This window comes from Salvelinus alpinus, chromosome 16 (genome assembly GCF_045679555.1).
Source record: "Salvelinus alpinus chromosome 16, SLU_Salpinus.1, whole genome shotgun sequence".
Lineage (NCBI taxonomy): Eukaryota > Metazoa > Chordata > Actinopteri > Salmoniformes > Salmonidae > Salvelinus > Salvelinus alpinus.
In genome coordinates, this window is record NC_092101.1 from 14,536,910 (window position 1) to 14,560,707 (window position 23,798).

General features: G+C 44.5%; 1 protein-coding gene across 9 annotated transcripts in view; it reads left to right on the forward strand.

Annotated features, from left to right (window-relative positions):
- LOC139540910 (epidermal growth factor receptor substrate 15-like 1) overlaps nt 1-23,798 on the forward strand; it is a 33,899-nt gene that overhangs the window by 2,499 nt on the left and 7,602 nt on the right. For 5 of the 9 annotated variants that reach the window (XM_071344972.1, XM_071344974.1, XM_071344978.1 and 2 more), the window contains 18 exons: nt 38-103; nt 288-473; nt 624-869; nt 984-1,141; nt 1,223-1,400; nt 1,929-1,991; nt 3,078-3,166; nt 5,301-5,373; nt 5,567-5,728; nt 7,323-7,520; nt 8,902-9,066; nt 11,197-11,302; nt 11,718-11,774; nt 12,411-12,568; nt 12,680-12,752; nt 14,263-14,417; nt 14,646-14,739; nt 21,233-21,253. In XM_071344972.1, the coding sequence (XP_071201073.1) occupies nt 38-103; nt 288-473; nt 624-869; nt 984-1,141; nt 1,223-1,400; nt 1,929-1,991; nt 3,078-3,166; nt 5,301-5,373; nt 5,567-5,728; nt 7,323-7,520; nt 8,902-9,066; nt 11,197-11,302; nt 11,718-11,774; nt 12,411-12,568; nt 12,680-12,752; nt 14,263-14,417; nt 14,646-14,739; nt 21,233-21,253 (2,248 nt within the window). The remainder of the gene's footprint in view (nt 1-37; nt 104-287; nt 474-623; nt 870-983; nt 1,142-1,222; nt 1,401-1,928; nt 1,992-3,077; nt 3,167-5,300; nt 5,374-5,566; nt 5,729-7,322; nt 7,521-8,901; nt 9,067-11,196; nt 11,303-11,717; nt 11,775-12,410; nt 12,569-12,679; nt 12,753-14,262; nt 14,418-14,645; nt 14,740-21,232; nt 21,254-23,798) is intronic. The other 4 variants (XM_071344973.1, XM_071344980.1, XM_071344977.1 and 1 more) reach the window with 2 other exon arrangements.

Genomic DNA, 23,798 nt, shown 5'->3' on the forward strand with positions numbered 1-23,798 from the left:
TAAAGTTGAAGGTTGTTTTTTGGTTGTTGTGGTACAGAAGGACACTAGCAGCCCATCTCTCAGCACATCATCCGCCTCTAGTGAACCCCACTGGGCTGTGAGGGTGAGTCATGTAGAATTGACCCTGGACCATGTGTTTGTTTGATGAGAGCATACTAAAATGAGTTTTTGTATATTAGAAAAAGTATATTTTATTGTACAAAAACACAGAACATAATTCAGAGAATCATGAGTTTACCTTTGCTTATCAATGGCTTATTGTTATTTTGGTTCATTTCCTATTCCAGCCTGAAGAAAAGGGTAAATTCGACGGCATATTTGAAAGCCTTGCACCAGTCAGTGGACTCCTCTCTGGTGACAAAGTAAAACCAGTTCTAACCAACTCAAAACTACCTCTGGACGTGTTAGGAAAGGTTTGGGATCTCAGTGACATTGATAAAGATGGACATCTGGATCGAGAGGAGTTTGCGGTGGTAAGGTTTACTCCAGTATATTGTGGAATGAATAGATCTGAATAAACAAATGTTTCACGGCTCATATTTGCCTGTGTATGAGATAGTAACGTCTTTTATCACTAGTAATGAGTGTAACTTCCATCCTCATCTTTTCCTTCTGTTCTCCAGGCCATGCACCTGGTCTACCGGGCCTTGGAGAAGGAACCGGTCCCCTCTGTTCTCCCCTCGTCTCTCATCCCTCCAAACAAGAGAAAGAAGTCATTGGTGGGCTCCCTTCCTGGCATGGTGCCCATGTTGCCCGCCAGCCCCCCGCCCCCCAAGGACAGCCTGCGCTCCACCCCTTCCCACGGTAGCATGAACTCCCTCAACAGCGCCGGCAGTCTCTCTCCCAAACATTCTCTAAAATCTGCACAGGTAAACACACACATACGTTGAGCAAAATATCTTGATTGGCAACAAAGCAATCTCTTAACTTATTAGTGTGTAATGTGTTTTAACATATGTAATTTCCCTCCCCGTGAACGTCAGCACTCAGTGAACTGGGTAGTCCCGGTGACAGACAGAGGGCGCTTTGACGACATCTTCCTGAAGACAGACTTGGATGTAGATGGCTTTGTCAGCGGCATGGAAGTCAAGGACATCTTCATGCACTCGGGGCTGCCCCAGAATCTACTGGCACACATATGGTAGGAGAGACGGACTGATGCCACCTGATTACCGGACTGAAGTCGACTGTATTACTCATGTTGTTGTTTTTGTGTGTCCAGGGCCCTGGCAGACACCAGGCAGATGGGGAAGCTGACGCGAGAGCAGTTTTCTCTGGCCATGCACTTCATCCAGCAGAAAGTCAGCAAAGGCATTGACCCTCCTCAGGCCCTGACCCCTGACATGATCCCCCCTTCAGAGAGGGGCACTCCCGTGCCAGTGTGTACCACTCCCTCCCATGTAAGCATGCATGCACCACACACCTGCACAAGAACACACACAGAGCTTTTATGTGAATTTTCAGAACTTTTTGGGGAGTAAACATGTATTTCCATTCCAAATCCTATTTTCCCTAACCCTTAACCTAATCAAAACCCCCAAGCCCCTGACACTAACCTTAACCCTAAACTTTAAGCCTAACCTAACATTTGAACAAATACAGAACACGGATTATTATTGTTTTTCTACCTTGTCATTTTGGTCCTGATAATGTAGGAAAACACACACACACACACTTTCTATTTTCGTGCGGAGACACACTTAAAGTGCTTGTAATTCCACTTTGTGACGAAGGTTATTAGGTTTACCACTTCAATTGTTGGAAGCATATATAGAGTACAACTTCCTTTCTGTTCATACACTTTGAGACAAATGACAGTTTAGGGAGATCTAAGCGTGTGTTAATGTCTGGGATTGACACTGTGTCTCATGGCTAGGAATCATTCTTGTGTTCAGTAGTAGCTCTTCATCCCTTGTCTCTATCCACAGAGTATGTCTGGGTATATGACTCCCGTGGGCTCTGAGGTGGCTGCTCTGTCTGAGATGAGGCGGGTGAGTCCCATATTTAGCTTGTTGAAAATGCATTGGAATTTCCAATGGCACTGCTTACAGGTGCTTGGTTTCAAAGAGGGAAGGGACAATACAGTTGTAGGATCTTCATTTGATCACCCTGTTGCAGGAGAACTTTCCTGCAATGCAGGAATGCAGCAATGCAGGTTTTAAAAAGGCTTCTGAACTTTGGAATTTCCACTTTGGAATTTCGGACTTGATTTTGCCTTACGAAAAATGTATCGACCCCTACAAAAAGGTCCAATAATTATAATCCCACATAATAATTCACAATTCCTGTTCCTGCAGGATTATTATCCTGCTGTAGCACACTGTCTCAAATTAAGATCCTACATCTGAGACACTCTGATAACAAAGACATGTGCTTAGGCAGCCGGGGAGTGTTATGTAACTACAGTATAGTGTTGTGGAGAGAGTATCTTCTTGATGGACAATAACTATTAATTGATTGATTTGGTGTGAAATTATATTTATGTGGTTTGTATGTGGTTTGCAACCTGGAGCTCTGTGAAGTGATGTGCTTTGTGTGTTTGGAGACTCCTAAACCTCTCTTTCTGTGACTGCGTTGATTGCTGCTGTCCTTCTCTAGTCTGGTGCTTAGACCCTACCAAGAGCTTACCGCACACTGTTTTCTTCTTTACCCTAACCTAAATGCTGCTGAATGCCGCTTTCTGGGTTATATCTCTGTATCAGCAAATAATGTTCAAGTTCTGGGTAGGTAACTGACGAAAACCCGACAAATGCTTTCGATGGCTCGCTAGACAGAAACCCAAAGAGATGCAAAGCATTTGTGAGAACTCAGTGACTGTGAACGGTGGTGTGACTTGACCTCCTGAGTTTTCTGACCGTGGCGGCGGTGAACAACTCCCCTCGGGCCTTTTTCGCCCCGTCACCCCGTCGCCCCGTCCCTCTGTGGTGCTTCCTTCCCTGTTGTCGCCGTCTCTTTACCATGGTTTGGTCTGGATGGTTTGGTGTCGTGGCAACTCTGGCTCTCTCTCAGGTCAGCTGAAGAATGGGGCTCACTTTCTTTCTCTTCTTCTCTTTCTCTTTCTGTCCGTCCCTCCACAGGACAGCTCCAGTTCTGTGGGGTCAGGGTCAGAGTTCACTGGAATCAAGGAGCTGGACGACATCAGTCAAGAGATCGCTCAGCTGCAGAGGTAATTCACAACACTGGGAGATATGAAATGTGTCATTTTCTTTCAAAGTGATCACAAAATAGTTTTGATTGAATTTATTCACTGTTGTTTGTGCCTTGTTTGTGCTACTGACAAAGATGTAGCAAATCCAGAATCTTAAAACACAATATCACAGAAAGTCTTAAAGGATGTGGTTTTCCAGATGTCTAGTCATTTTTCTTTGTCATATCTATTATATCACCCTGTATGAGTTCCACCTTTCATTTCCTTGTTCGTCAATCATCACTCAACGACTTGATTAAGTCAGTGCAGTTTTAGTAATAGTTTAACCAAAATGGAATAAACAGAGCAACTATACTCTTGCGTTTTTTTATAAATATATTGACTCCCTCACACTCTCTCCCTCACACACTCTCTCTCTCCCTCCATCACACACTCTCTCCCTCCCTCACACACTCTCCCTCCCTCACACACTCTCCCTCACACACTCTCACTCTCTCACACTTTCTCTCCCTCCCTCACACTCTCTCCCTCACACTCTCTCCCTCCCTCACACATTCTCTCCCTCACACTCACTCTCCTTCCCTCACACTCTCCCTCATTCACAATTTCTCCATCCCTCACACACTCTCTCCCTCCCTCCCTCCCTCACACTCTCTCTTCCTCCCTCACACACTCTCTGTCTCCCTCACACACTCTCTCCCTCCCTCATACACTCTCCTTCTCTTACACACTCTTTCCCTCCCTCACATACTCTCCCTCCCTCACACACTCTCTTCTTCCCTCACATACTCTCTCCCTCCCTCACACACTTTCTCTCTCTCCCTCACACACTCTCTGTCTCCCTCCCTCCCTCTGTCTCCCACACTCCCTCCCTCCCTCTCTCCCTCACACACACTCTCTCTCTCCCTCACACACACTCTATCCCACCCTCACACACACTCCCTCCGTCTCCCTTATAAACACACACACTCCATTCTCTCTCTCCCAGGAACAACATACACACTGCTCCCAACTTTAAAAATGTTAGTTACCAAGCAGAATGTAAGGAACACCAGAAAGAGATCTATTTGTCATATGGTTTAGTCTTGTATGAATCCTACCTTTTGAAGCAGATCTCATGAGTAGCAAACCCTCTTCCTTTCTTTCTGTGCCAATCAAATGACCTGTTGGCAAGTTACCAGGTTGTTAGCTAGCCAGGTAACATGCCCGCACAACGTTGTTTGTTATCAAAAAAAATAATACATGGCCTGGGATTAGTTTAAAACGGCCTGTGAAGTGATATCAAAATGCTCGCCCAGTCGCAGAGGATGAAGAAGAGGAATCTTTAGTAAGATGAGTCATATTCTTTTTGAACCGTTTGAGCTGCATCCCCGCTCGCCACCACGCCAAAATGATATTTTAAAATCTGATGGAGGAACAGATGTGCAGGGAGAGGGGATGCAGAGAAGCAGGTGAGTGATGGCTGGAAGGGGATGAGGCTGGCTGATTACAGTTGCCACACGTGATATGCGCATGAACGTGAAGTAGACGTTATTGAACCTGCGCATACAAGAGACGAGTTGCTGTTGCTTACATTTTTTAAAAGAGAATTTGTCAACAAAACGGACTTTATAAGCATTTTATAACAGGCACACGCGGGTTCTTTAGATCTGTATGGCCGAGAAATGGTAGTCTCATATGAAACGGGGTTCTAAAACGTTTTACATAAGTATCATGGCGTTTTTGTACCGTGATATTACCGTGGTACCGGTATACCGTGCAATACTAGTAGATGCTGCATATGGAACACAGTAGAATAGGTGATCAAATTGACACTTCGAAGGAGAAGAATGGTAACAGCCGGGTGTGGATGAGTCCTTCCCTCTCAACCTCATCCCACCTCATCCCCACTCCAACCCTTTTTTTAAATGTGTGTATTTGATCAATCTTTTGTTTTCACCACTTACTCTTCATGCTGCGTCAGCACTCTTGCTTTTACACACTGGAGTGCGCTCAGGTAACCCTCTCTTGGCTGTCCCAGTCTGTCCTTTTTCTCTTGTCGTCATTTTGTGTCTGGAGGGAGAGAGGGATGAGGAAGAGGGAGGTGGAGGAGGGCTGGCTTTTTCTACCCTGTGGCGCTGTGTGTTGATGGGGTTGTTTTCCTCTCCCTCAGGGAGAAGTATACATTGGAGCAGGACATCAGAGAGACAGAGGAGGCCATCAGACACAAGTCCTCGGAGGTGCAGGTGAGCAGGCGTACCATTTCCTCATGAAACAAGTTCTTTTTTTTTCTTTTTTTGACACACCATGTGTTTTTTAATGCTGTATACTGCTACTCTAAATGGAACGAGGTAGTGCAGCACCGTGTTCAGAGTTCCCTTCTCTTTTCCCAGATTGTCATTGTTGTGCTGATTACATGTGTGTCTGCGTGTTCGTCAGGAGATGCAGAACGACCTGGACAGAGAGACGTGCAGCTTGCAGGAGCTGGAGGCCCAGAAGCAGGAGGCCCAGGAGCGGCTGGAGGAGATGGACCAGCAGAAGGCCAAGCTGGAGGACATGCTCAACGACGTCCGGATCAAGTGCAATGAGGAGTCCCAAATGGTGAGAGTAAAGGATAATGGGAAGCAGAGGGGTTTGACAGTGGTCTGGTTGTAATCATGGAAGCAATATAGCTATCATGCTTGTAAACAAATTATAGATTTCAAAAACCACATTAATAGATGGCTTTTGATAAATAATGTTTTGTTGTTACATTTAACTGCCGAAAATGCTGTTATAGAGGTCATTTCCTTAGTAGTTGACGTCAGAGGTCAGCATGTGGGAGAAGTGGGTGCTCAGGATGATAGACGAGTTTCCCACTAGTAATTACCAGTTTGAGGGCCGTTCCTGAGGATTTCTCCCAGTCGTATGTGGTAAATTCCCACTTCCATGTCACTGCCTCCTTCAATACCAGATGCGCACTAGTGACTCTCATAAAGGGGGTACATCTCCCGCTCTGGGGTAATGTGATGGGATGTCACTGTTAATAAGTAAGCGCAACACAGGGTGCGTTGGCTAATTCATTTGAAACTCGGTCTTTGGCTTGCTGATATAGAGCGGCTACTACCTGTTTGCTGAACAGGGTGCAAGAGGGAAGTTCGAGCACTTTCATAAGGAACCAACTATCATCAACCACAGAGAATGAGCACATATCTATGGCCAAAAACCAAAGACTGTACAAAATATAAACATAGCCTAGCTATCGCTCTTGTAATTTCTTTGGCCCGGTCAGAATCAGCTGCTGAGGGCTGCATGAATGCAGAGGGGAGACGTTGTTGTGTTGTTGTGTTATCTTAGCGTTTCCTGCTTGCTACGGCATACTGGGACGATGTCGATGTAAACGTGTCAACATATTTGAGATGTTGCCGTTAATGTGTTATCCACAACTCTCTGTCCATCGCCGTTGGAACCTACAGGGAAGCCATAATGTTCCCAAACGGAAGATTTCAACTATGATAGAGGATCCTCCAATTCTGGTTTATCGCCATCGTACAGAACTATTCTGAACAAGAATATAAACGCAGCATGGGAAGTGTTGGTCCCATTTATCATGAGCTGAAATTAAAGATCCCAGATTTCTCAAAAATTTTGTGCACAAAGCCCTTTTATTGGGAAAAAAATCATTCTGGTTGGCTGGGCCTGGCTCCCAAGTGGGTAGGCCTATACCCTCCCAGGTCCACCCATGGCTGCGCCCCTGCCCAGTCATGTGAAATCCATAGATTAGAGCCTAATTTATTTATTTCTATTGACTGATTTCCTTATATGAACTGTAGCTCAGTCAGATCTGTGGAATTGTTGCATGTTGCGGTTCTATTTTTGTTCAGTAGTAGTTCCCGGCTTCGACCTCACAAAAGAACAGTTTGAAATGCCCCAATTAAGAGTTGAATTTTGATTACAATGTTCACATCGGCTCTATTTGTTTGAACGGAATAGCCCGAGAGAAAGAATTCAGCTCAGATTTACTCAGGAGGCATAGCCTACAATGCAGTGTAGACATAGCCTGTAGGCCTAGTGTTTTATATGTTTATGTGTTGTACCGTTACACCCCTACAGCCTTCACTATCAATCTGGTAGGCATCGCTTTCGTCCTCCACTTTATTTTTTCCTCGCTGTCTCTCCCACTGTCTCTTGCTGTCAATCTCTTTCTCTACCCCAGATTTCATCCCTGCAGAATCAGATCCACTCCCAGGAGACTGACCTGCAGAGCCAAGAAGAGGAGCTGAGTCGGGCCAAGGCAGACCTGAACCAGCTGCAGCTGGAGGAGAGCCAGCTGGAACAGAGCCTAACGGCTGGCAAGTTCCAACTGGAGACCATCATCAAGTCCCTCAAAGCCACCCAGGACGAGATCAACCAGGTGAGAGAGAACCAGGTAGAGGGAGAGGAGAGGCAACAGACTCCAGTCAGATATGCAGAAGTCCCAGACACAGTGATGTCTTGTTGCGGTTAGGGTTAAGTACAACGACTCATCACACCTGATTCACACTATAAGGCGTTTGATATTGTATTGTCACATTGTCCATTCCAGCATGGTTCCAGCACAGCTATGGTGGATGCATAACCAAGCCAGCCCCATTCAGCTCGGCATGGCTCGGTTTTGTTCTATAGTGAGTGTGAATCAGGCTAATGTGTCTGGGATGTGAGAGGACCTGTTGCAAGACACTTCCTAGCGTGACCACCAGGGGGAGTTTTTGTGTCACGAATTGACGAACTTGACCAGATTCAATATGTGCTTGGTCTTCCCTTCTGGGAGAAATTCAGCACAGACTGGGAAATTAAGATTTTCAAGTGAAATTCTAGTGAAGTTGTTTTTAAAGTGCATGTCATCATAGTTAACCCCTTATTTGGAGATATCTGCCCTCCGTCAGATTTGGGTGTGGCAGTTTCAGTATCAAATGTACTACCTCCGCTTTCTGCACCACACTAATCATCATATCTGACATGACTTCCACAGCCCCAGCCCACACATCACCCTGAGAAAGGATGCTGAGACACAGATGGCTGTGTTCTCTTTTATAGGTGAGGGGGGGCGTCCCTTACGTTACGTTGAGGAAAGTGAGAGAAAATCCACTCCGATCTACTCTCATTATGAACAAATAGCAGCGCTTAGCTACTTCCATACCCTGCAGCGCCAAATCACGTTGACTAATATCCTCATTCATCACTCTTCTCTCATTGAATTCAAACCATACTGAGATTACAGTATTGTAGTCCAAGACCACCATCTGTGAGGAGCTATGGGGAATACCCGCAATCAGCTGTAGCCACTGCAATGTGAACGGAACCATGTGACGCCTGCACTGAGACTCCTCCCAGGGTGCCCTGCATGCACGAGGCCATATTGTGAGAGGGTTTCTCTTCACAAATGACTGGTCCCATTCAGGCCTTGTCGGGGCCGTGCGTACTGTCTTATGAAACACCGCGGTCAAAAGGCCATCGAGTGGGTCGTAGAGCCAAGCCGGTTGATCATTTCCTCGACGATCGCCTGCAATAATATGCACTCACTCTCCGTTCCCTAGAAAATCTATTAGGCCACTATATTGAGCGGAAAGAGATCCTTTTGGGATGGTGGCTCATTTTGATGGAATCTCTCAGACACATTCAAATGAAAGTCATCACAACCTGATGTACAAACACATGCGTTCACATATAACTGTTGTTCCCCTAACAGCCCTAATATCCTCTGTTGAAAGAAACCCGACATGAACCTACTGTGTTGTGCTGCGCTGTTCCTCCAGGCTCGCAGTAAGCTGTCTCAGATCCACGACAGCCAGCAGGAGATGAATAAGAGCATTGAGCAGTACAACAGCAACCTGAACGGGACCCACGGAGGCAGCATGACCAACCTGGCTGACATGAGCGAGGGATTCCACGACCGTGAGAATGGAGGTTTCGGAGCCATGGTGAGGAGACCACATTGCTCAGGAGGTTAAACTCTGGGCCCTGTAACTACGACCCAGAGTTTTTCCTAAGCATGTAGAGGTAATACACTACATGGCCAAAGGTATGTGGACACCTGCTCGTCTAACATCTCATTCCAAAATCATGGGCATTAATATGGAGTTGGTGTCCCCCTTTGCTGCTATAACAGCCTCCACTCTACTGGGAAGGCTTTCCACTAGATGTTGGAACATTGCTGCTGGGACTTCCATTCGGCCAAAAGAGCATTAGGGAGGTCGGGCACTGATGTTGGGTGATTAGGCCTGGCTCGCAGTCAGCGTTCCAATTCATCCCAAAGGTGTTCGATGGGGTTGAGGTCAGGGCTCAATGGCGGCAAGCTCTACACCACTCCAGCTGACGCTTGGCATTGCGCCTGATGTTCTTAGGCTTGTGTGCGGCTGCTCGGCCATGGAAACCCATTTCATGAAGCTCCCGACGAACAGTTATTGTGTTGACGTTGCTTCCAGGGGAAGTTTGGAACTCAATAGTGTTGCAACCGAGCACAGAGGACGTTTACCCGTTGCTCGCTTCAGCACCCGGGGGTCCCGTTTTGTGAGCTTGTGTGGCCTACCATTTCGCGGCTGAGCCGTTGTTGCTCCTAGACGTTTCCACTTCATAATAACAGCACTTATAGTTGACCGGGGCAGCTCTAGCAGGGCATACATTTTACGAACTGACTTGTTGTGAAGGTAGCATCCTATGACGGTGCCACGTTGAACGTCACTGAGCTTTTCAGTACGGGCCATTCTACTGCCAATGTTTGTCAATGGAGATTGAATGCCTGTGTGCTCGATTTTATACACCTGTCAGTAATGAGTGTGGCTGAAATAGCCAAATCCAGTCATTTGAAGGGGTGTCCACATACTTTTGACCATGTAGTGTGTATAAAAGAGGTCAATTGAGGTTGAATGCTTGGTGTCTAGTGGAGAACTGGTTCAACCTAGAAAGGCAGTACTCTGCTGAACACATCTGGTACATTTGGACTTGAACAATGGATGGCAGCTAAGGTGTAGTACATTTCAGCCACATCTGCAGATCATGGTAACATGATGATTCATTGTCGGCTGCTGGCCTGGGTGTGAAATTGACCTGTGTGTCACCGGAGATGATCAGATAAAGAGAAGAGATAAGTGGAATATGCTAAACCTTTGCCTGTAAAGAAAAGAGGTATCATTTCCCTTGTTTAGTGTCAGAAATGTTCCGTTCAAACGAGCGGCTCCGGGGCATGCAGAATCTTAAGTGGTTTATATTAATCCCATAGTTTGGTTATATCTTATTTAATGTAATTATCTTGGCTTAAATACTCTTGCACGCTGTTATTTTACCTGGCAGCCCTCTGTTATTCCGTCTTAAGCTTTATTACTTGTGCGTTTTGAAAGGGCTCGAACACTTAGCGCTTATTCTTGGCCCTAATTCTGGGCAGCGTTGGATGTCATGGCGGAGTGAATACAGGGATCACGGTCAGGCCTCTTATTGAAACGAGGAGAAGTCCTGCTAATGAAACATAACAAGTTAGCGTTTTCATAGCCAGAGCTCGCCTGGCACGTGAAGGCAGGTTTTCTAGAGAAACCCGACACCCTGAAGAATGTGGGCCCTAACAGATGGTTGTTTCCTACCGACTCTTGGGGGCTTTTTCATTGGGACCAGCTGAGTGCAGTGGGGCGCAGCAGATACAGAATGGGCAAATTGCAGAAGAATGAAAATTCCCTTTGTGTTATTAAAGTGAAACTCAAGCCCGGGGCGCTCTCTGGTCTAGTCAAGTCTGGAAGCAGCAACAGTGGAGGCTTTTCTTCAGGCACAGATTCCTCTCTCGTCGAGGTCTCTGTTAGTGTTGTTGAACTCACATTCCTCCTCTTGAACCTGAGTGGGCCCTTATTGAAATATGAAGTATTTTGATTTGATAGCTGTCGTGTTTGACAGCTCGGCAAGACTTATCGGCCGACTGAATAAACAATGGAGTCGACGTGCGTTGGTTTTTCTCCTTAATGTCTGTCTGAGGGAAAATGGTTGGAGATGGTGGCACCGTTTTAAGTGTAAATAAACCAAGGCTCTCCAGAACCAAACAGACAGATATGTTTTTCCCACATTCTCAGGAGGACCCGTTTAAGGTGAAGACATCTGGGTTCTGTAGTGTCCCTCAGGAGATGCACACAGACCCCTTCCACTCCGAAGACCCCTTCAAGACAGACCCGTTCAAAGGTGCCGATTCTCTCTCCTCTCCCTCTCCTCTCCCTTTCCTGTCCTTCTCTTTCAACCGCCTCTGCAATCGCTCATCTCTCCCCGTTATCCCTCCGTCCTCTCCTCCTCTCCTCAGATAGTCCTGCTTGAGTTTCCTTTCCTCCTCGCTCAAATGTTCCCACAGGGCTCCCATCCTCCCTATCCCGACATGATTTGTAGTTTCACCAGAAGCAATGTGGACTCCTCTGCAGCTTGGCTAAGACGTTGTTTTTGCAGTTCTGCCTTTGTTTGCCTTAAGTGTGCTCTATAATTTGTTTTTGATCCTTCTGTGTTTAGATACCCCCTTCCAACGTTTTAGCTTTTGTCCTCTGTGCCATAGCCTCTGATTGTCTTCTCCCCCTCCCCCTCGTCCCCCATCTCAACTCCTCTCCTGTAGGTGACCCCTTCCAAAACGACCCTTTTGCAAAGCAGCCATCACTACCAGCGGCTGCAGGTATTTATTTATTCATAACCAGAAAGAGCCATACACAATTAAACTTATACATGGACTTCCATACAATGCCATCCTCCTGTTAAGTTGATGACATTCTGGAACTTTGAAAAACAGGGTCCAACCGGGCTTCTTCACCGTCCCACTTCTCTCTCTTTGAAATATACAACATACATTCCATGGAAAATATCTGCTGGCTGTTGAATGTTATCTTAATGGTGATTGCCAAGTGTCTGTAGACACTTCTTGCATTTGTCTGGCGTAATGGAGAATGGCTACGTTCTCAATGTTGACAATAGCAAAGCCAAGGACAGTTGAACACACAGCACTTTTAAAACTGATTAAAAGAATATGCATCATTTCCAAACAGTTTCCTTACCAACAATAAATGGAACTGTCATAAGGGGAATTAACATTGAACATAGTGACTAGCTGGATGATATGATTCCTACTGAAGAGGTTAACCAAATTGGACTCGCATTATCTCAGCTACTACATGACTTACGGTCCGGATGCTCCAGTCTACAGTGAACCTAATTCACATCGCGTCCCTATGCGAAGGATAGGGTACCGTCAGACTAGCCTATGTGAAGGGAAGGTCAAGTCTGATCCACAGCCTGCTACACTGAGCTGTCCTAGATCTCTCTCACCACCCAGACCCCTTTGGGGGGGACCCATTCAAAGAGACGGACCCCTTCAAGGCTTCGTCGGAAGACTTCTTCAGGAACACCACCGTCAAGGCAGACCCCTTCAGCACCCCCGACCCCTTCAGTAAAAGTGCCACGCTCCCCACCAAGGTACTGTGGCACTTTCTGACCCTTGGAATGTGTTTGTATATATTTATATTAAACTCAGTTTCTAAATGGGTGTATATGTATGTAACTGTTTCTTTCTGCTTGTTCTTGAAGACTAGCCACTTTACAACCAGCGCAGACCCTTTCATATCCATTAGCCCAAAATCGACCAGAGGCCCAGGACCAGGTACTTGCTCAAATGTCTTTCTCCTATTCTTCTACCCCCCCCCCCCCCCCTCATCTCCCTTTCTCAGGCATGACTTGTAAAAGTCTGATTTTTGTATTCAGAGAGAAGGGGTTGTTTCAGTTGCACAATGCATTTGTTTTCTTTTCACACCTTTTTTGGCCAAGCCTGCTGTTTTGACTATATCGGCCTATAGGCCTGTGGGCTGGTGAGCTGTCTTAACAGCAGAGCAGGTGTCAAATAGCTGTGAAAAGAGTTCCCATGTTTAGCATCCGTTTTCAATCATTGAATCCTTGTTTTTCTCACATTTTTAGGCCTAGTGTAGGTCTCAGTAAAAAAAAAAATCTCCCATAATGCCAGGAAGTGTGGTGGTTAACAACTATCAGTGTTCAAAGACATCAATGCCTCAGATAGAATTTGTATGGATAAGATGGGTCAAATGATGACCCTGAACGGTTTTAAGATTGGGAAACAGTTGAGGTTCTTGTGTGATGTTATATATATATTTTTTTACGAAGGTTCCCATTCTAAGCAGCACATGGATCACTTAAAATTCACTTGAAATAGTCCCAGTAAAAACAGGAGATGCGTTGTGGCTTGGGCCCAGAGGATGGCTTGTGGTATCTGAAATAGCCCAGAGGCCTTGGACAAGGCAATCTGTAACTGTGTAAGTGTGTAAGTACTGTAGCTTAGAGAGGCCTTGGACAGGGCAATCTGTAACTGTGTAAGGGTGGAAATACTGTAGCCTAGAGAGGCCTTGGACAGGGCAATCTGCAACTGTGTAAGTGTGTAGGTCCCATTCTCAATCAAGTCTTCATTTCTACCGGGTGGCACAAGAAAGTCCTCTCTTTATTTTCCCTAGGAAATTGCTGTAGTCCATATAAACACATTACGCCATGCAGTATTGAAGTCCCATAGCCATGCTAGAACACTGGGTTGACTGTGGCAGTTGGATGTTTGGGCTCCCGAGTGGCGCAGCGGTCTAAGGCACTGCGTCTCAGTGTACGAGGCACACTACTTCCATTCCAGGCTGTATCACATCCAGATGTGATTGGGAGTCCCATAGGGCAGCGCACAATTGGCCCAGCGTCGGCCGGGTTAGAATTTGTTCTTAACTGACTTGCCTAGTTAAATAACGTTTAAATGTAAAAACAATGTACATGTAAAAATGTTTGTAGGATCAGGTTTTCATGTTTGTTTGCGTATTACAATTATGAGCTGAGAGAAAAGGTGTCACGCCAACTACTTCAAATGATCTCTTTTTTTCACCAGCTCATTTTGTCTAGCCTATTTTCAAGCTTCTCCTTTTTCTTGACTGAAACTGTACAGGGTTTATATACACTCAGGAGTCAAACAGTGAAACCTTGTTGCAACAGTGTGCCAACCTTAGAGCAATGACTCTGGAAGCACAGCTCATATCAGTCATGTATCATGGAGAATCCTTTTGAATATTTGTGTATTTGTTCTCGATAACCTACACATCCTTGAATGTTTCATGTTGACATTTTCTCAGATCTCTTTGGCACGCTCGACCCCTTTGGAAGCAGTACTGCCTTTGGAAGCAGTAACAGCTCATTTGGCAGTAACAGTGGGTTCGCAGACTTCAGCCAAATGTCAAAGGTCAGAGACCCGATGGAAGGAAGAGGAGGCTTTCCAGAATACCAGCAGGTACTTCTACCAAGGACTATGAACTGTATAGCATCTATTCGTTCAGTAGACTGCATATTTCCTACCCAGGGGTGCACAAAGAACCGTTTGTGTATTTTTTTCTAATTTCCTGATTCATCGTCTTCAATGCACATACATCAGTCTTGATATGAGTTGGCACTTGACAGTTGTGAAATGTCTGTCTGTCTCTCCCTCTCTCTCCCACCGTCCTTTCCTCCCCCTCTCCAGTCTGGGTTCGTGGACGACCCCTTCAGTAGGAAGCAGGACGGCCCAGCTCTGCCGCCCAAGAAGAGCATTCCACCCAGACCCAAACCACCCAGTGGTGAGTAAGGCCTGAGGGAAAACAGGGAGAAGTGGAGGGGGGAGTAAGTGGGAGAATAGAGATGGAGAGTGATTGTACAAGAAAGAGAGAGACAGAGAGACGAAGAGAATTGTTGTGCCACAGAGAGACAGAGAACGAGAAACAGAGAGAGGGAAAGGAGACATTTTTTTTAATGAGGGGGAGGTAGTGTGTTAACCAAGGACATATAATGCCACCAACCTAGGTTTCACTATGAATAATACAACGCTCTGCACCACTGGGTGATTCAGCTACCACTTTCACTGTGCCATGTCATCATATAGATTCATTTACTATTTTACATGAATTATTGTAGCAGCATTACTCTTTGCAATATAGGTCCGTTTCATTTTACAGATGTAGGATCTTAATTTGAGCCAGTTTGCTACAGCAGAAAAATTATCCTGCAGCAACAGAAATTTGAATTATTATGTGGATTATAATGAAAGGGAATGGAAACACTAGGCTTTAGAACACCAGCTACAGTGGGGCAAAAAAGTATTTAGTCAGCCACCAATTGTGCAAGTTCTCCCACTTAAAAAGATGAGAGAGGCCTGTAATTTTCATCATAGGTACACTTCAACTATGACAGACAAAATGAGAATAAAACATCCAGAAAATCACATTGTAGGATTTTTAATGAATTTATTTGCAAATTATGGTGGAAAATAAGTATTTGGTCACCTACAAACAAGCAAGATTTCTGGCTCTCACAGACCTGTAACTTCTTCTTTAAGAGGCTCCTCTGTCCTCCACTCGTTACCTGTATTAATGGCACCTGTTTGAACTTGTTATCAGTATAAAAGACACCTGTCCACAACCTCAAACAGTCACACTCCAAACTCCACTATGGCCAAGACCAAAGAGCTGTCAAAGGACACCAGAAACAAAATTGTATTCCTGCACCAGGCTGGGAAGACTGAATCTGCAATAGGTAAGCAGCTTGGTTTGAAGAAATCAACTGTGGGAGCAATTATTAGGAAATGGAAGACATACAAGACCACTGATAATCTCCCTCGATCTGGGGCTCCACGCAAGATCTCACTCCGTGGGGTCAAAATCATCACAAGAACGGTGAGCAAAAATCCCAGAACCACACGGGGGGACCTAGTGAATGACCTGCAGAGAGCTGGGACCAAAGTAACAAAGCCTACCATCAGTAACACACTACGCCGCCAGGGACTCAAATCCTGCAGTGCCAGACGTGTCCCCCTGCTTAAGCCAGTACATGTCCAGGCCCGTCTGAAGTTTGCTAGAGAGCATTTGGATGATCCAGAAGAAGATTGGGAGAATGTCATATGGTCAGATGAAACCAAAATATAACTTTTTGGTAAAAACTCAACTCGTCGTGTTTGGAGGACAAAGAATGCTGAGTTGCATCCAAAGAACACCATACCTACTGTGAAGCATGGGGGGTGGAAACATCATGCTTTGGGGCTGTTTTTCTGCAAAGGGACCAGGACGACTGATCCGTGTAAAGGAAAGAATGAATGGGGCCATGTATCGTGAGATTTTGAGTGAAAACCTCCTTCCATCAGCAAGGGCATTGAAGATGAAACGTGGCTGGGTCTTTCAGCATGACAATGATCCCAAACACACCGCCCGGGCAACGAAAGAGTGGCTTCGTAAGAAGCATTTCAAGGTCCTGGAGTCGCCTAGCCAGTCTCCAGATCTCAACCCCATAGAAAATCTTTGGAGGGAGTTGAAAGTCCGTGTTGCCCAGCAACAGCCCCAAAACATCACTGCTCTAGAGGAGATCTGCATGGAGGAATGGGCCAAAATACCAGCAACAGTGTGTGAAAACCTTGTGAAGACTTACAGAAAACGTTTCACCTCTGTCATTGCCAACAAAGGGTATATAACAAAGTATTGAGATAAACTTTTGTTATTGACCAAATACTTATTTTCCACCATAATTTGCAAATAAATTCATTAAAAATCCTACAATGTGATTTTCTGGATTTTTTTTTCTCATTTTGTCTGTCATAGTTGAAGTGTACCTATGATGAAAATTACAGGCCTCTCTCATCTTTTTAAGTGGGGGAACTTGCACAATTGGTGGCTGACTAAATACTTTTTTGCCCCACTGTAACTGTAACTCGCCATATTGGCATTGTTGCATCATCGGTAGGAGAGTTTTAGAATTTCTGAATTTACTGAGACGATCGCCTCTGCATACATTAATGAGCATACTTTGCAGGTTTCAAACCATATACATGTATGAAAACATGGTACATATTTTGAAAGATAAGAAACGGCCCTTTCAAATGATATGACATTCAATAGAACCACATCAATCAATCAAATCGTAATCAGTCAAGAAAAAACACCTGTGAAGATGTGTATCATAAACTTTTTTTTTGTAACGTGTACGCTAAGAATTGGAACGCAAGTACAGGGAGGGATTTAAAAATAAATAAAAATAAATGTTGAACATGTAAAAAACAAGAAACACGAGTAGTGTACAGACATGAAACCTACAGACAGAAACAGAGTCAATAACGCCTGAGGAAAGAACCAACGAGAGTGACAGATACAGGGGAGGTAATCAGGAAAGTGATGGAGTCCATGAGTGTCATGATGAGTGTCATGAGGCACAGGTGCACGTAATGATGGTGGCAGGTGTGCGTAATGCTGAGACAGCTGGCGACGTCGAGCACCGGAGTGGGGGAGTGGGTGTAACCGTGACATTTTTCTCGAAACAACTGCCATTTACACAACTTCCTAATGAAGATAGAGAAAAACTTAGAGCATATTGAGTTTTCCTTATTTTATAAGGCTTGATCATCTGAGTTACAGCCATTTTAGTCATCGGAAGTATTTTTCTAGAATTCTATGGAATGTTCTGTGATCGGACGCTTTCAATAACAATAACTTTATTGAAAGAATAAGGTTAGGGTAATACATTGTCTCATTCAAGCCTGAAAAAGGTGCAAGTTACATCATACTCTCACATTCCACTAGGCCTATAGCCTAATACACAAAGAGTCAGGATGGGAACAAATTAAAAGCATGCAAGGAAGGGGAAATGACCAGTGACACTCTGATCTACTTGGTGAAGACTAAGAGACCCATTACTAGTACTTACAGTTGAAGTCGGAGGTTTACATACACCTTAGCCAAATACATTTAAACTCCGTTTAAACTCAATTCCTTACATTTAATCCTAGTAAAAATTCCCTGTGTTGGGTCAGTTAGGATCACCACTTTATTTTAAGAATGTGAAATGTCAGAATAATAGTAGAGGGAATGATTTATTTCAGCTTTTATTTCTTTCATCACATTCCCAGTAGGTCAGAAGTTTACATACACTCAATTAGTATTTGGTAGCATTGCCTTTAAATTGTTTAACTTGGATCAAATGTTTCGGGTAGCCTTCCACAAGCTTCCCACAATAAGTTGGATGAATGTTGGCACATTCTTCCTGACAGAGCTGGTGTAACTGAGTCAGGTTTGTAGGCCTCCTTGCTCACACACACTTTTTCAGTTCTGCCAACAAATGTTCAATAGGATTGAGGTCAGGGCTTTGTGATGGCCACTCCAATACCTTGACTTTGTTGTACTTAGGCCATTTTGCCACAACTTTGGAAGTATGCTTGGGGTCATTGTCCATTTGGAAGACCCATTTGAGACCAAGCATTAACTTCCTGACTGATGTCTTGAAATGTTGCTTCTATATATCCACATAATTGTCCTTCCTTGTGATGCCATCTATTTTGTGACGTGCACCAGTCCCTCCTGCAGCGAAGCACCCCTACAACATGATGCTGCCACTCCCGTGCTTCACGGTTGGGATGGTGTTCTTCGGCTTGCAAGCATCCCCCTTTTTACTCCATACGTAACGATGGTCATTATGGCCAAACAGTTCTATTTTTGTTTAATCAGATCAGAGGACATTTCTCCAAAAAGTATGATCTTTGTCCCCATGTGCAGTTGCAAACCGTAGTCTGGCTTTTTTATGGCGGTTTTGGAGCATTGGCTTCTTCCTTGCTGAGCGGCCTTTCAGGTTATGTCGATATAGGACTCGTTTTACTGTGGATATAGATACTTTTGTACCTGTTTCCTCCAGAATCTTCACAAGGTCCTTTGCTGTTGTTCTGGGATTGATTTGCACTTTTTGCACCAAAGTACGTTCATCTCTAGGAGACAGAACACGTCTCCTTCCTGAGTGGTATGACGGCTGCGTGGTCTCATGGTGTTTATACTTGCGTACTATTGTTTGTACAGATGAACGTGGTACCTTCAGGCATTTGGAAATTGCTCCCAAGGATGAACCAGACTTGTGGAGATCTACACATTTTTTTCTGAGGTCTTGGCTGATTTCTTTTGGTTTTCCCATGATGTCAAGCAAAGAGGCACTGGGTTTTAAGGAAAGCCTTGAAATACATCCACAGGTACACACCTCCAATTGACTCAAATTATGTCAATTAGCCTATCAGAAGCTTCTAAAGCCACTGACATCCTGCAAGACAGGATTGTCAGTGTTCTGCCATGGCCAGCGAAGAGCCCGGAACTCAATCCCATTGAGCACGTTTGGGACCTGTTGGATCGGAGGGTGAGGGTGAGGGTTAGGGCCATTCCCCTCAGAAATGTCCGGGAACTTGCAGGTGCCTTGGTGGAAGTGTGGGGTAACATCTCACAGCAAGAACTGGCAAATCTGGTGCAGTCCACGAGGAGGAGATGCACTGCAGTTCTTAATGCAGCTGGTGGCCACACCAGATACTGACTGTTACTTTTGATTTTGTCTCTCCCTTTGTTCAGGGACACATTATTCCATTTCTGTTAGTCACATGTCTGTGGAACTTGTTCAGTTTATGTCTCAGTTGTTGAATCTTGTTATGTTCATTCAAATATTTACACATGTTAAGTTTGCTGGAAATTATCTCAGTTGACTGTGAGAGGACACTTCTTTTTTTTGCTGAGTTTATGTGTCATGTGAGGATGAGGGTGTGATTTCCCCGCAGCCCTCTTTGCAGCCTCAGCAGCATGTTCTCCAGTCTCTCCAGCCCCTGTCTATCCTTGCCACCGTGGTGGCAGCTATTGACTGCCTGGTGCACAGGAGACATGTCTATAATGTCAATCTTCTCAAAAAGGTCTGAGCACTGACAGTCCACCACAGTGTCCTGCAAACAGAGACAGAGAGAGGGAGAGTATTTAAAATATCAAATTTATAGGCCTATTAGTACATAACAATAATACATCATTGACAGTTACTTTCCAGTCAAAAAGCTTGTTTGAGAGGCAGCAGCATCACGTGGTGGCTCCAACTTCCTCTGGCTCCTCCATTTCAATGTCATCCTCTTTGTCCTCGTCTTCCCCAAGTAGCGATGAACCTCTGCAAATAAAAAAGGGTATCATGACTGGAAGGGAATTGTACAAGTTATCAATCGGCTTGTAAGGTGACAAAGTTATATTTTATTATCCAAAGTTTTTCACTCACATTTGAGAAAACGTAAAATAACTGAAATAATATTATAATGTATGCCTGTAAGTAGCAAAGAACCAGGATAATTTACCAAGCCGACTACCAATCTGAGCTTTCAAAAGTTATTAAAGCTAGCTATGGGGTTAGGCTTCAGGCTTAGGTACATTCATTCTTGCAATCAACAGCCAGAAGGCTTTCTATTTTTAGGAATCATAGCTATCACAGATATAAAGACTCATAATATATCAAAGATACCTAACTATGTAGTTTGCTAGCTAGCTAATAATTACTGTAGCTACCTAGCTATATGGGGATCGTAGGTCCTGCAGCAGCCCTCTATTCTGCCTGGCTGGCTAGCTAAATCTAATCCCTAGCCAGTTTGTTTTAGCTAGGTCTAGCTCATATCGAATGATAAATGCTCTTCTATTTTATTTTGTACAGTTATCAATGAAAACATTTACATCAAAAAGACAAGACAAGAGAAGAGCTAAATCAAGTAGGCTAGCTAGTTACCTTGCCTCGTTTTGGCCTCCCGGTGACAGCATTCACTTTCAGTCTCCATGATAAAACTCAATTTTCTCACTTCTAGTAACAGTCGTTACTATGGCAATTCAAGATGGAGCTACCCATACCTCTAATAAACGTTGTTCAGGTCAAATTACTTTAAAATAGAGATGTTTCTATGTTACAAGCATGTTTGTTATGAGTGGATTGAATACATCACTTTGCTCAACTTAACTTCCTGAAGTGTTTCCATTCCCCTTTAATTTACATTTTTGTAGGGGTTGATACATTTTCCGTTAGGGCAAATCAAGTCTGACATTTCTAATTGGGAATTACAAACTTTAGAATCCTTTTTATAACTCAAATATACTATAAGTTTGTATTTCCTTTTGTGCAGGAAAATTCTCCACAACAAAAGAGTGATCAAATTATGATCCGACATCTGTGTTATAGAATTGCAATTGTTTACTATCCCTTTGTCTTTTCCCTTCTGTGGTCTTTGTCACCTCACTGTAAGTGTTCCCGTCTTTTGTTTTGTTCTTCTAGTGAAACACACAGAAGAACGTTGTGAGTATGGATGGCATGGCTTATCATCACATACAGTGCATTCGGAAAGTATTCAGGCCCCTTGACTTTTTCCACATTTGTTTCGTTACAGCCTTATTCTAAAACGGATGAAATAATGACAATGCAAAAACAGGTATATGACATTTACATAAGTATTCAGACCTTTACTCAGTACTTTGTTGAAGCACCTTTGGCAGCGATTACAGCCTTGAGTCTTCTTGGGTATAACGCCACAAGCTTGGCACACCTGTTATTGGGGAGTTAATCCCATTCTTCTCTGCAGATCCTCTCAAACTCTGTCAGGTTGGATGGGGAGCGTCGCTGCACAGCTATTTTCAGGTCTCTCCAGAGATGTTCGATTGGGTTCAAGTCCGGGCTCTGGCTGGGCCACTCAAGGACATTCCGAGTCTTGTCCCGAAGCTACTCCCGCGTTGTCTTGGCTGTGTGCTTAGGGTCGTTGTCCTGTTGGAAGGTGAACCTTCGCCCCAGTCTGAGGTCCTGAGCGCTCTGGAGCAGGTTTTCCTCAAGGATCTCTCTGTACTTTCTGCTCCGTTCATCTTTCCCTCAATCCTGACTAGTCTCCCAGTCCCTGCCGCTGAAAAACATCCCACAGCATGATGCTTTCACCGCCATACTTCACCGTAGGGATGGTGCCAGGTTTCCTCCAGACGTGACGCTTGATATTCAGGCCATCTTGATTTCATCAGACCAGAGAATCTTGCTTTGCATGGTCTGAGAGTCCTTCAGGTGCTTTTTGGCAATCTCCAAGCGGGCTGTCATGTGCCTGTTACTGAGGAGTGGCTTCCGACTGTCCGCTCTACCACGAAGGCCTGATTGATGGAGTGCTGCGGAGATGGTTGTCCTTCTGGAAGGTTCTCCCATCTCCACACAGAAACTCTGGAGCTCTGTCAGAGTGACCATCGGGCTCTTGGGCGGCCAGCTCTAGGAAGAGTCTTGGTGGTTCCAAACTTCTTCCATTTAAGAATGATGGAGGCTACTGTGTTCTTGTGGACCTTCAATGCTGCATAAGGTTTTTGGTACCCTTCCCCAGATCTGTGCCTCGACACAATCCTGTCTCGGAGCTCTACGGACAATTCCTTCGACCTCATTGCTTGGTTTTTGCGCTGATATGCACTGTCAACTGTGGGACCTTATATAGACAGTTGTGTGCCTTTCCAAATCATGTTCAATCAATTGAATTTACCACAGGTGGACTCAAATCTACTTTTAGAAACATCTCAAGGATGATCAATGGAAACAGGATACACCTGAGCTGAATTTCAAGTCTCATAGCAAAGGGTCTGAATACTTATGTAAATAAGGTATTTCAGTTTTTTATTTGTAATACATTTGCAAACATTTCTTAAAACCTGTTGTTGCTTTGTCATTATGGGGTATTGTGTCTAGATTGATGACGAAAACGTTGTATTTAATAAATGTTATAATAAGGCTGTAACGTAACAAAATGTGGAAAAAGGGGTCTGAATACTGTATCTTCTGACTGTTAGAACATAGTTCACTAGAAGCTGTTGTAAGGGACCTGTATAATCTTTGAAGCTTAAACTCAGCTGGTGTTGCCTTCTTACCTCTGCATGATAAAAGTAGAATATGCTAGTCATAGATCAAACATCAATGCTCGCTGCAGCTCAGAAACATTGTTTTTGACTGGCCTGAAAACCCCTTTTTTTCCTCCACCGTGAGCTCTACTAGGTTGTAAACAGGAAAGGCACTTCATGGGTACAGATACGTTCATCATCTCTGCCAAACAAGTGTCCTTTTCATTCTCCTTTTGAAGATTGAATCAACAGAACAGTTTTGCAGTTGCCTATGCAGTAACTCTGCTCAACATAGAAGCTACTCAATGTGCTTTTTAGCCATAAAGTTAGTGAGTGAAAGTCTTATTTCACCATTTAAACCTCACGAAGGAAGTTCAATGGGCCACGATAATCAAGATTTCACCACCTATTATTATTAAAGCGGCCCCGCTTTATGGTAAAACCATGTATGCAATATGCAATGTAATTTCACTGTAGCCTAGGTACACTGTACACATTAGAGCATAGTAGTCGCAACTTTGATGCATGTGTGTTTGTGTGCTTACTTACTTTTCCATTAGATTTCTAACAAATATGTATGAATTGTCGCTGATCATCCCCTATCTGTAAAATCCTTGCCTGAGATTAGTGTTAGATGAGTAGAACTGTATGACTGTATGACTATTGCTTGAGAGCTCAACCCTGATGCCAGGCTGCAGTGGGAACACAGAGCAACATGCCTCAGGAATACACAGATGATCTGTGGTTGGCCATGCTGACACCAGATCACCCGATGTTCTCAGCTCCACCCTTCCCCACTTCCTCTGTTTCCACTGTGTGCACACACTCGGGTGAGCAGTGTGGCTTCTCTGGCGACCTCTTGCCCGACTCTGGTCACACTCTGTGCCCTGGCCAATGCCATATCTAAACTGCTTTCACACCTGGGTTTATGTATCCAAATTAGAGGGGTTGAGCAGAATTTGCAACAAGTGAAAGGTCACAACATAGAA